The sequence below is a fragment of the Zea mays genome, chromosome 4 (assembly GCF_902167145.1).
Source record: "Zea mays cultivar B73 chromosome 4, Zm-B73-REFERENCE-NAM-5.0, whole genome shotgun sequence".
NCBI lineage: Eukaryota > Viridiplantae > Streptophyta > Magnoliopsida > Poales > Poaceae > Zea > Zea mays.
The window spans coordinates 162,288,004-162,301,246 of record NC_050099.1 but is presented as its reverse complement, the minus strand read 5'-3'; the positions used below and the strand labels follow the sequence as shown (position 1 = coordinate 162,301,246).

Genomic DNA, 13,243 nt, shown 5'->3' with positions numbered 1-13,243 from the left:
TCTACTTGATGTAGACTCTTCCTTCTTTTCCTCTGTCGCCTTGAATGCAACCGGTTGTGCTTCCGGCGCGAAGGGGCCATCTAGCTCGTTGATCTTCTTTGAGCCTTTGATCATCAACTCAAAGCTCACAAAATTACCTATAACTTCCTCGGGGGTCATTTGTGTATATCTAGGATTACCACGAATTAATTGAACTTGAGTAGGGTTAAGGAAAATAAGTGATCTAAGAATAACCTTAACCACTTCGTGGTCGTCCCATTTTTTGCTCCCGAGGTTGCGCACTTGATTCACCAAGGTTTTGAGCCGGTTGTACATGTCTTGTGGCTCCTCCCCTTGGCGAAGACGGAAGCGACCGAGCTCCCCCTCGATCGTCTCCCGCTTGGTGATCTTGGTCACCTCGTCTCCTTCGTCCGCGGTCTTTAGCACATCCCAAATCTCCTTTGCGCTCTTCAACCCTTGTACTTTATTATACTCCTCTCGACTTAGAGAGGCAAGGAGTATAGTTGTGGCTTGGGAGTTGAAGTGTTGGATTTGGGCCACTTCGTCCTCATCATAATCTTCATCCCCTATGGATGGTACCTGTACACCAAACTCAACAATATCCCATATACTTTTGTGGAGTGAGGTTAGGTGATATCGCATCATATCACTCCATCTAGCATAATCTTCACCATCAAATGTTGGTGGTTTGCCTAATGGGACGGAAAGTAAAGGTGTATGTTTAGGAATGCGAGGATAGCGTAGGGGGATCTTACTAAACTTCTTGCGCTCATGGCGCTTAGAAGTTACGGACGGCGCGTCGGAGCCGGAGGTCGATGGTGATGAAGTGTCGGTCTCGTAGTAGACCACCTTCCTCATCTTCTTGTGCTTGCCACCACTCCGATGCGACTTGTGAGAAGAAGATTTCTTTTCCTTTCCCTTCCCTTTGTTGGAGGAGTCTTTCTTCTCCTTCCTCTTGTTTCGGGACTCTTCCGATGAAGTCTCCCCGTGGCTTGTAGTGGGCTTGTCGCCGGTCTCCATCTCCTTCTTGGCGTGATCTCCCGACATCACTTCGAGCGGTTAGGCTCTAATGAAGCACCGGGCTCTGATACCAATTGAAAGTCGCCTAGAGGGGGGTGAATAGGGCGAAACTGAAATTTACAACGTTAATCACAACTACAAGCCGGGTTAGCGTTAGAAATAGAAATGAGTCCGAGAGAGAGGGCGCAAAAACAAATCGCGAGCGAATGAAGAGTGAGACACGTGGATTTGTTTTACCGAGGTTCGGTTCTCGCAAACCTACTCCCCGTTGAGGAGGCCACAAAGGCCGGGTCTATTTCAACCCTTTCCCTCTCTCAAACGGTCCCTGAGACCGAGTGAGCTTCTCTTCTCAAATCAAACCGGGAACAAAACTTCCCCGCAAGGACCACCACACAATTGGTGTCTCTTGCCTCGGTTACAATTGAGTTTTGATCACAAGAACAAATGAGAAAGAAAAGAAGCAATCCAAGCGCAAGAGCTCAAATGAACACAACAAATCTCTCTCACTAATCACTAAAGCCTTGTGTGGAATTGGGAGAGGATTTGATCACTTTGGTGTGTCTTGTATTGAATGCCTAGCTCTTGTAAGGTGTAGAAGTGTGAAAACTTGGATGACTTGAATGTGGGGTGGTTGGGGGTATTTATAACCCCAACCACCAAACTAGCCGTTTGGTGAAGACTGCTGTCGACGGGCGCACCGGACCGGACAGTCCGGTGCGCCACCGGACAGTGTCCGGTGCGCAGCCACGTCACCCGGCCGTTAGGGTTCGACCGTTGGAGCTCCTCTGAGTTTTCCTTGAAACGAACCAAACATCACCTTAGTGTAAAAAAAAGATTAAAATGCTAACATCATTTTTTGTTTATTGAATACACCATCTACGGCTGAGTGCAAACTCACCTTCTCTCTTATACTAGTTTATAAAAATCCACCAATATTTTCATAGAATAGGACCTGTCTAGAGAAGAGGTGGTGTGATTGTTCTAAGCTATAGATGATAGATCTGATGCTCATGATTTGTTGTTAGCATATAAATACTTTTTACAGTGTATATATATATATATATATATAAACAAATTGAATATCTAAATAAGAAAAACACTATATATCTAGAGAATGTAAAGTACCTTATAATATATATTTTTTGCAAACATATGCGAGCTACTTTTTAGAGATAAAGTCACTCAACAAGTAAGGCAAGTGGCTAAGAATTTGTATGGTTCAACTTATGAAAATCGATATGGGAAAGTTGTTGTGAGCTGACGTTTATGAAAAAGCTAAACTATGTTTGGTTAAAACAAGCATCAACTATAGATTTTATAACAACATGATAGCTTAGTAACATAGATTGTAAGAATCTAAAAAAATATTGAATAGAAGACGATTCTAAATTGAAATAGAGGAATATATAGCTTTTTAAGATTTTTTTTTATTATTGCACCTGTTTGGTTGAGATTTTAAATTTTTACCGTTTAGAAAGTTAATCCAAACCCGTCCTAAATAAAAGAAAACCTTAGCTGTAAAAAAATAAAGAACCTTTTCAATACCGGCAAGGAAAATAACCGGCCAAAACCTTTCATTGACTGGATATTTTGGCATACGCTGGTTAGCTGGTAGCAGCGACCTGACAATGGCAATTGTATATCCTCCTCCGATCCAGCCGGAGCAGCGGCACACACAGCGCGACTGCAGCAAAGCAGCCTTCGCTTCGCTTTCCTCGCAGCGTGACCGACTGACCGCGAAGCCGCCGTGAACCCTCCTCATCCCCGTCCCCCCTGCTCCGGCTTCGCCGGGCTCCTCTCTCCCACTTGCGCCAACATTCAAGCCCCGACCCCAATTCACATCCGAGGCGCTCGCCCCTTTCCATCTCCATCGCCCACGCCCACGCCCGCGCGTCTCGTGTCCACGCCTCGCCGCGACTTCTCCCCCCTAAACCCCGCGAGAGGCCGAGGTACATGAGAGAGTGATCGGCCTCGCCTTCGCGCCCACGCTCGCGCCGAGAGTGTGATGGGCAACACGTGCGGCGTCACGCTTAGATCCAAGTACTTCGCCAGCTTCCGCGGCAGCGCGTCGCAGCGCCGTGACGCGCCGGGGTACTCACCTGTCGCCACCTCCGCGGCCGCCGATGAACCCTCGCCGCATGGGAACGGGAAGCGAGCCACGCGTCCGTCCCAGGCTGCAGCGGCGGCGGACGGGTCAGCCCCGCCCCCCGCCCCAGGCATGCGGCGCGGGGTGCCGGCCCCCGCGGAGCTCACGGCCAACGTGCTGGGCCACCCGACCCCGAGCCTCCGCGACCACTACGCGCTCGGCCGCAAGCTGGGGCAGGGGCAGTTCGGCACCACCTACCTCTGCACGGACCTCGCCACGGGCGTGGACTACGCCTGCAAGAGTATAGCCAAGCGGAAGCTCATCACCAAGGAGGATGTCGAGGACGTGCGCCGCGAGATCCAGATTATGCACCACCTGGCTGGCCACCGGAACGTCGTCGCCATCAAGGGCGCGTACGAGGACCAGCTGTACGTCCACATCGTTATGGAGTTCTGCGCGGGCGGGGAGCTCTTCGACCGTATCATACAGCGGGGGCATTACAGCGAGCGCAAGGCCGCGGAGCTCACGCGCATTATCGTTGGGGTCGTCGAGGCTTGCCACTCGCTCGGGGTAATGCACAGGGATCTCAAGCCAGAGAACTTCCTGCTCTCGAACAAGGATGACGATATGTCGCTCAAGGCCATCGACTTCGGCCTCTCCGTGTTCTTCAAGCCTGGTGAGTCACCCTGAGGGGCTGTGTTCAGTGTGCTTGCTTTGTCTTGATGCTAAATTGGTGAAGTATCGATATAGCCTGCATTGCAATGATTTGATTAAAAAAGAATAAACGCTGAATAGGCCACCTGAACTTTAATTGCTAGTGTTATGTAATTACAATGGGACAAGTCCTTGTAGATGTTTACAATGAGGTGAGGTGAGAGGAACAGAAAACAATAAAATGAGTTAAAAGCGAAACCGAGAGTGATATTGGCTGTCAAGAATCTCTACTATTGAAGGAAATGCTGTACCCAAAGTTTGTCTCCTTGCAATTTCGAGAGTTATGCCACTGTAACTCTGTAGATTTATTGTGCACTGCAATCGTTAGTGTGTGCTGAGCACTTAACATATTTTTTGATTGTTATGTAGTGGTTTGCGATTGTGGACCACTTTCATTTTTACTGTTCCAAAATAATCATGACAATTATATGTTACTGAGAGAACTTGCAAAACATTGTTCAAGATGCATTGAAAGGGGGAAAACGTTACTGAAAAAAACTTTATTCTAGATAATGTCACTGAAATTACTGGCAAAGTATTTCGACTATTTTTCTATTACTGAAGGCAAGTTTTGATGTAATTCAAACTGACATTCATTTGCTTACTTGAAACGTTATTCTACTATCTCTTTAAATCTTTTTTCCCTTGTTCTCTTGTGCAAATGCATTCTTTTGATTAGGATATTGAAGTTCACGTTCAATGCTGCTTGCTGCAGATCGTAAACCATGTTTCCCCTTGTTTATTTATTTCAGGTCAAATTTTTACCGATGTTGTGGGAAGCCCTTACTATGTAGCTCCAGAAGTGCTGCGCAAACGATATGGACCAGAAGCTGATGTGTGGACAGCTGGAGTTATTCTTTACATACTTCTATGTGGTGTACCGCCATTTTGGGCAGGTACAACTTCATCTTTGTTTCCTTCTTATTTTCAGTAAAATGTTTGCTGTTCAAAGTCTAATAGTTTTACATGAGGTATTGACATTCTATTGACCCTTGATTACCAAAGGTCCAAAGTCAGTTTTTAATGGACAGATCTTTTCCTCTTCTAGACTGATTGTCTAAATGTACTCATTGCAGAGACACAGCAAGGAATTTTCGATGCTGTTCTGAAAGGTGTAATTGATTTTGATTTGGATCCCTGGCCTGTGATCTCTGAGAGTGCGAAGGATCTTATAAGGAGAATGCTGAATCCTATCCCATCAGAGCGCCTAACAGCACATGAAGTTCTATGTTAGTTAGTTTCACCTGTACAGAGTTTGTTGCTTCCCTTTTCTCTACTAGTTTCGTTGGTTAGTTGAATATACTGTTCTTCTGTACATTTCTGTTGTGCTGATACAAAGTATATGCTAAGCATGGCTACTTGAAATTGTGAACAATGACTGTGCATTCACTTTTTTTAATGCCCAGTATTAATATCTGCACAATTGTTCTGATAACAAATCCAATTTTCTTGTGTTCAGGTCATCCATGGATTTGTGACCATGGAGTTGCTCCTGATCGTCCTCTTGATCCAGCTGTCCTGTCACGCATCAAGCAGTTCTCAGCGATGAACAAGTTAAAGAAGATGGCTTTGCAGGTAAGGCATTTATTTATTTTTATTTTGGGTGGAGTTTATAGTTTTTTTACATAGATATAGCAATGGTTCATTGGCCTTCATAATGCTTGATCCTGCCTGGCTGCATAACAGTGAAGTTCATGCCGTTTGCATATGTGCTTAATTTTTTGTTTCTTCTTTTTTCTATTCTATATTATAGGAACTGTCTTGTAAAGGCTAGTGTTTCCACTATTATATTACATGCTTTTTTATTATTGCTTTACATGATTAATTATTTACATAAATCAACTGGGTTCCATTATCTGCAACTGATCTGCCATCTTTACCTAAGATTACCAACTGCTACCAGCCCAAGGCTATTAGTAGTTTTAGTATATGTTATGTTGGTATTGTCCTCATGCTGATGCATTGTATTCGAGCAGCTTTATTGTTTTTTTTATTAATAGAGGATTTGTATTTATTCTACTTCGACCAGGTAATTGCTGAGAGCCTTTCGGAGGAGGAGATTGCAGGGCTGAAGGAAATGTTCATGGCAATGGATACAGATAATAGCGGTGCAATTACATATGATGAACTGAAGGAAGGATTGAGAAAGTATGGCTCCACATTAAAGGATACTGAAATTCGTGATCTCATGGAGGCGGTAAGTTTTTTGAATATCAATTATAGCTTAGGACATTTTTTGTTGTTTTGGATCTGCTATGAGACATCTTTAGTTTGTTAACGAAAAGGGCATTGCCTTTAAGCTTTTGCCAGCAGATTTTTCTTGCACGATATGATCATTATTCTTGGATTAGGAAATATGGCATGACATGTATGTTGTTCTTGTCTTCCTAGCGTTAAGGTGATATTTAAATTTGCCAGAGCTGGAATGTTTTGGATATTAAAGATCTCTTGACCGAAAGCTATTGCATTGACTGATGCATTTCAGATTTTTTAGACTGAATAAGGTTTTATCATTTTCATCTTTTTGTTATACTGTGATGTCTTGGCTACAAGAAAGTGTTTCATGTTTCAGGCATTCCATGGCTAAAATTTCCTTTAAACATCAATGATTTTATTTCTAATGAACTTGATTATATGTTACTACTCCATGTGCATGAAAGCCATTTTTATTTTGCATCTCCTTATGATCCATTAAAAGGCTGAACCTTGATTTGTGGCTTTGGTTGGGTTTCAACTGTAGCTTACCCAACTTGCTTAGGACTAAAAGACTTTGTTATACTTATAATTTATTAAAAGCTCCATATAGACACTGAGTTATGATGTACTCCCTCTATTCCAAACTATAAGTTTTTTTTTGGCTTTTATAGATACATAGCTTTTGCTATGTATTTAGACATACACAATGTCTAAATGCATAATAAAAACAATGTATCTAGAAAAAACAAAATGTCTGATAATTTATAATGAAAAAGTACGGATTTTAGAATGATCGCTTCTTTTTTTTACGAATCTCAGAGTGGGGATTACCACCAAGAATTAGTTTTTAGTATTAATCCTAAAGAGTGAATTAGACGACATGATAATTAGTTACCTTTGTTTTATTTGAATCATTTAGGCGGATATAGACAACAGTGGGACCATTGATTATATAGAATTCATTGCTGCTACATTGCACCTCAATAAACTGGAACGTGAGGAACATCTAGTTGCAGCATTTTCGTATTTTGACAAAGATGGCAGTGGTTACATTACTGTGGATGAGCTTCAACAAGCGTGCAAAGAGCATAACATGCCAGCTGCTTTTCTTGATGATGTGATTAAAGAAGCTGACCAGGATAATGTAAGTATATTGGTTTCTTATGTTAATTTGCATTAGTTTGGGTTTATATTTTAGTTATCCCATGCATAAAGGTTGCACTGAATCTCATTTGGTTGTACTTTTTAAAGAAGCAAGAAAATGTTGCATTTGTAGCCATCCTTGGACAAGAATGATTGCTGATATATATACCTGAACTGCATAACATACAATATCTGTTTGGGAGAATATGATCTGAACGCTTACTGGTTGGTGTAAAAGGACCTGAACATGTACAGTATTTGTTCGTCGTTGTGCAACCTGTAAATTCCCTTGCCCATTTGTGCTTGTGGTATTTCTTCAGTATAGGACTAAATCAAAATGTTTACAACTTCTGCATTGTGCACACAGTATATATGGCCCTGTTTGTTTCGGCTTCTGGCAGTTTCTGACCACCAAAAGCTGCTGCGGACTGCCAAACACTCAGCTTTTCAACCAGTTTCTATAAAATTCGTTGGGGCAAAAACCATCCAAAATCAACATAAACACATAATCGGTTGAGTCGTTGTAATAGTAGGAATTTGTCACTTTCTAAATCCTGAGCCCTATGAACAACTTTATCTTCCTCCACACGTAATTATAATGATACTTAGATTCTTTCCACAGCCAAATTCTCCCCACAGCCAGATTTTCAGAAAAGCTGGTCAGAAAAAAGCTGAACCAAACAGGTTCAGACCTACTGCTTCAACATGTACAGTAACTGCCCTTTTTCTGTTTTCCTTAATCAGGATGGGCGCATTGATTACGGGGAATTTGTTGCCATGATGACAAAGGGCAATATGGGAGTTGGGAGGAGAACGATGAGAAACAGCTTGAACATAAGCATGAGGGATACGCCTGCTGGTGCCCTCTGAAGTCTGAGCATCCAAGAAATTTGTTGCAGTATGAGAGAACGCCTGGTACGGGCTGCGGAAAGCTTCTTCTAATCCTTTCCTACACGAATTCTGCCTACATTTTTTGGTTGCTATATCTGTTGAAGCATTGTAGGGTTGTTTCAGGAATTCCGGGTAGGGTAACTCAACTCCTGCTCTTTCCTCGATGAGAAGTGTGAATTGTTATGCGTTAGTTGGATTGCAAATGTTCGTAGACGTCGGGCGTGTTTGATTTTCTTGTGCCCTTGCCTCACCTAACCTAGCTGGGCAAGGGTACCCTCGCCAGCCGAGGCAAGCTGAAGCGGCTCACCTGATACCTGGCCAAGCATGGAAAAATCTTTACGGCACGGGAAACGAGGCAGATGGTAAAGAATCCAATCCAAACACAAACAGGCTGGATTTTGTCCAGACAGGCGAGGCAAGCGCTTGGCGTCTTGGCGAGGAAACCAAACGTTCCTGTTGCCCTCACTAATTGCAAGTTTTCATATGCAGCTGGGCCATCACGCCAAAAAAAAAAACTTCTCTACGTGTAAACGTGTATATTCGACATCCTGATATAAATAGGAATTTCAAGCTGGCTCAAGCATATGTCATACTTAATCATTTGCTTTCGCTCATTCATTGTTTGGTGCAATGCGTCACACGCCGTCTTGGGATCCATCCATCCAACTATTGGCTACTGGCATGGAAAAGCCAACTAATAGCTCTATTAGCTAGACTCCCCTTGTATCATCCGACTAAGGGCTAATTTGAAAACTTAAACCCCTATTGAATTCTGTTTGGCACCAAAAGGAGCACGCGGATGGTCCGGCTCTGAGGCCGGACAGTCCGCGGTTCGGACAGTCCGCGCCTGTGGGCCGGACGGTCCGTGCGTGCGCAGAGTAGATTAGGGTTCCGAGTTTTGTGCTATGTTTATTAGCTAGATCCGTGGAATTAGCTCGGAATTCAGTTGTATAAAGGGTCCAGCCCCCTCCTCTATAAATAGAGAGGTATACGGCCGATTTGTGATCATCAATCGAATCAATACAACTTCTATTTCGCATTTATTTCCTGTACAATTAGGAGTAGTTCTAGTCTAGTTCTAGTTTAGCCTCTCGATCCCCAAATTCTTCGCCTCTCCTCGACTCTACGTCGATTAGAGGAGTCTAGGTCGGCCTGTCCGAGCCTAGACAACTCCTAGGATCTCTCCTCCCCGACGGGGTCCCTCCCGGGAGCGAGATCCAGGCGTCACCGGCGATCTTCCGTCGCTCCTGCGTACGGGCGGACCGTCCGGCCCTAGGGCGCGGACCGTCCGGCCGTCAGGAAGGGAACCCGAGCTCCTGCACCAGGTCACGGACCGTCCGGCCCTGTGCCGCGGACCGTTCGCGCCTGACCAGAGAGCACCGCTGCCTCGTGCCAGGTCGCGGACCGTCCGGCCCTGTGCCGCGGATCGTCCGCGCCTGACCAGAGAGCACCGCCTCTGGTTCTTTTGAAGTGATTGGCGCCTCCAAAAAGGTGTCAACATACTTTTTGGTGACTCCGCTGGGGACAACAAATATAGACGTATCAAATCGATCCTCAATGGCTGGTTCAAGAGATAGCTCTGATATTTCCCCAAGCAACATCATAGAGCTGACTTGGGAGACCTTGGCGGCTGACGAACAGCTCCAATTCGAGGAGCACAAGGAGCAGATGATCCAGGAGGCAAAAGCAAAGTTCTTGTCCAACTTCAAAGTAGACAGGAACAACAAGGTCGTCCGACATCGGGCGACAGATCCGACTTCGCTCCGACCCACACCAGAAATCCCCAATGTAAGTAATACAAACGAGCTACAATCTCTTAGAAATTATGTAGATGAATAGCGTGAGCAAATGCAAAATATCATAGGGGATATGCAAAAGGATTACAGGAGACTAGTACGTGCATTTGATAAATCTAGTATAGCAAATTTTCCTTCACACGAGGTTGAATTAGGGGATAGCACACGTAATACATCGGCTAGAGGTTGTCACGACCAGTCACAACCCCTTTACGGGATGCCGATGGACACGTACCCTGAGCAACTGCAAATCGGCAGCAAATCAGCCGATCTGCACATGCCCGGACCGTCCGCACGTGAGCGCGGGCCGTCCGGGCCAGCAACAGTCGGGCCTATTTTTAATAAGTTACCTAGATATGCGCCCGAGCCACCACACACGACACAGAATCTAAACTACCTAGTCGGACGGTCTGCATACAACGACGGACGGTCCGCATATAATCACGGACGGTCCGGGCCAATGTCCGGACAGTCCGTGCATGACCTTTTTGAGGAGGATTGTTACCTGAATCCTCACCCGTCCCAGCAACACTTCCCATCGCACTATGCAATGCATCAACCTATTAATTCGAGATCTAGAGCTCAGGAAAACTTTCCGGTCCCACCTAGAAGGCCGAAAAGGAACGATCAAACATATGAACCGTATAGGGCAAGTGGCAATGCACCACGTAGCTCAAACCAATGGGGGAAAGACAACATGCTAATATCCAGCCAACCCCACCTATATTTGACCAGAGAGCCGGTGGTCTCGCACCGGCTGCCATTGATATAGTGAGGGAAGAAATAGCCGGAGCATTCCGAGATAAGCTCGGAGTAAGCATGGTCCCTGGGGGGCAATCATATCGGAAACCTTATGACAACTGATTTGATCACCACCCATACCTACAGGGAACCAGGATACCCGAATTCGCAAAATTTTTGGGTGATCAAGGAAAGAACACACGCGAGCACATAGGCCAGTTTTTAGCACAATTAGGAGAGTTGGTCGACACAGAGGCATTTCGCGTACGTTTATTTTCATTATCTCTAACGGGAACCGCGTTTGCGTGGTACGCCACTTTACCTCCTAATTCCATTTCATCATGGGGGGATCTAGAACAAAAAATTCATGAACATTTTTTCTCAGGTGACTATGAGTTGGATTTGGTAGATTTAGTGTCATTGCGATAAGCAAAAGATGAATCGGTTAATGATTACATCCGGAGATTCCGAGATACAAGAAATCGATGCTTCCAAATTCATTTAGCAGAAAAACAGCTAGCAGGATTAGCCTTTAATGGCCTACGATATTATTTAAAAGAAAGATTAGAAGGCATCCAATTTTTTACACTAACACAGTTACACCAGAGAGCTTTGGCTTGTGAAAGCCGAAGCAAAGAAACTGCTAAAACAATTCGTCACAACGTACATATAGTAGAATGCGACCAAAGTAGCTCAGATGACGAATCAGCAGAAGTGTATGCTGCTGAAATGGTTTGGCCAAAGCAGGCCAAATCTTCAGCTTGTTCCTCCTTACAGCCGGTTCAAAAGAAACAGCAAGAGGACGTTAAGTTTACGTTTAATGTTGGTAAGTGTGATAAAATATTTGATGAATTACTTAAAAATGGCAACATTAAAATAAATCACACTATTCCATCCACCGACGAGCTAAAACGTCGTGCATACTGCAAGTGACATAACTCATTTTCTCATGCCACAAATGATTGTAATGTATTCCGTCGACAGATTCAATCGGCCATTAACGAGGGACGATTGAAATTTCAGGAAATGCAGGTGGATACAGAGCCCTTTCCGATGAACATGATTGACTTCGAGGGCAAGAAAGTCCTGGTTCGGCCAAACGCAGCCGATAAAGGCAAAGGCAAAGAGATAGTCATCGGCAATGCAAGAGATGCCGATGAAAAACATAAAATTTCTTGTAGGAAAGTGGTGGCAGAAACGACTCCTGACGGAGGGGAAACTCTTAAGGTGACCATCACGGCCTACAGCGCTGGGGGGCAAGCATGGACTAAGGAGCAGGAACCTGTGCTGCGCACCCCCAACGGTCCGGCACACAGGTGCGGACGGTCCGGGACCCCGCCGGACGGTCCGAAGAACTCCAGCGGACGGTCTGGCCGTGCTCAAGACTCACAACGGCCACGTACTTTCAAACCACGACGACCAGAGATAGGTACGTGGAAAACAAATACATTCAAGGCGGCTGGTCGGTTGGTCAAAGCCGGCCCAACTTTTGATCAATTATTGTCTAAATACGTAAAAAAGAAGGTCGGCCCCAGTGACCGGCTAGCAAAGCGACCTCGCTCACCCATTCATGAGCAGCGTCAGGTAAGGCCGATTGGACCACCTCACCAATCGGAAGAAATGAAAGGTCATACTGTGCAATTGAGACCTAACATACCTGCATGGACACCTCCACCTTATCCGCCTATGCCATATCCATACACATATTTACCTCCACCATATGTCCCAAATCAAATGTGGGGCATGCCACCATATCCATTTGGGATGCCACAATACCCCGCCTGGGGGGCACCCCAAACATCTGTTTTTGACAGGTTGACGCCACCAGTACAAGACCGATTGAGCACCGCTCAATCCGGTCACCAAGCACAGACCCAACAAGATTGTCGGACTACTCGGCCTCCAAGGCCGACCAATCCGGCAGGGGGCATGTACCTGCAGCAACCGAAAGGACAACAAAGAAAGACGTCATCAAAATAGGTATTGCAGACGTTGTCATACAGGAAGATAATAAAGGGCCGATGATTTTTGGTGAATCGGCCAACATAACCAAAAAAGAAGATACGGCTACCATCAAAACAGCCGATCCAAAATACTCCATGCCTCGATGGTGCCCATCGGGATTGACACGGTCCCAAAAGCGGAAATTACAGCGCCTAAGAGCGAAGGAGAGCCAGGAAAAGGAGGCGGAAAAGATATTCAACGACACACATCCACAGTACCCGCCACCGCAAAAGAAATGGAGACCAACGGCCGTTGAGGAAAATCAAACGGCCACAAAAATAGAAAATGAAACAACACTTGTACAGCACCCTGCAGGTATGGCAGGTAGCCTGGCCAGCAAGACTGGGCAATCTGCACCAGGCGCGGACCGTCCGCCCCCGGAGTCCGAACCGTCCGCACCACACCAGGAAGCCTCCAACGACACGCCAACATCAATGGAAGAAGTCGACCTGCTGGGAGAAGACTTGGTCGACTACGAGGCTTCTCCAGAACGCCCAGGTATGGATGTAAATGTTATTACATTTTCTGCCGATTGTACTATTATCGGTGACGATGAACCTATTGTTGCCCAGTTCGATTTCGGTCCTAAAGAAGCCGCCTTTACTAAACCAAAGGAATTGGTAAATCATTTAAAGCCGCTCTTCGTGCGCGG

The 13,243-nt window shown here is 45.3% G+C and overlaps 1 protein-coding gene across 3 annotated transcripts; it reads left to right on the top strand.

Moving 5' to 3' along the window:
• The first annotated feature begins 2,683 nt into the window (after positions 1-2,683).
• Positions 2,684-8,666, top strand: LOC103653932 (calcium-dependent protein kinase 5). Of its 3 annotated transcripts, none has more exons than XM_008680734.4 (8): positions 2,684-3,782; positions 4,573-4,716; positions 4,897-5,049; positions 5,280-5,395; positions 5,850-6,017; positions 6,936-7,160; positions 7,904-8,074; positions 8,174-8,666. In XM_008680734.4, the coding sequence occupies exons 1-7, from the start codon at positions 3,026-3,028 to the stop codon at positions 8,027-8,029; spliced, it is 1,689 nt and encodes a 562-aa protein (XP_008678956.1). In that variant the 5' UTR covers positions 2,684-3,025; the 3' UTR covers positions 8,030-8,074; positions 8,174-8,666. The 3 variants fall into 3 exon arrangements, with proteins under 3 accessions (XP_008678956.1, XP_008678957.1, XP_008678955.1); XM_008680735.3 differs by having other exon boundaries at positions 8,163-8,647; XM_008680733.4 differs by having other exon boundaries at positions 7,904-8,650.
• Positions 8,667-13,243: the final 4,577 nt, after the last annotated feature.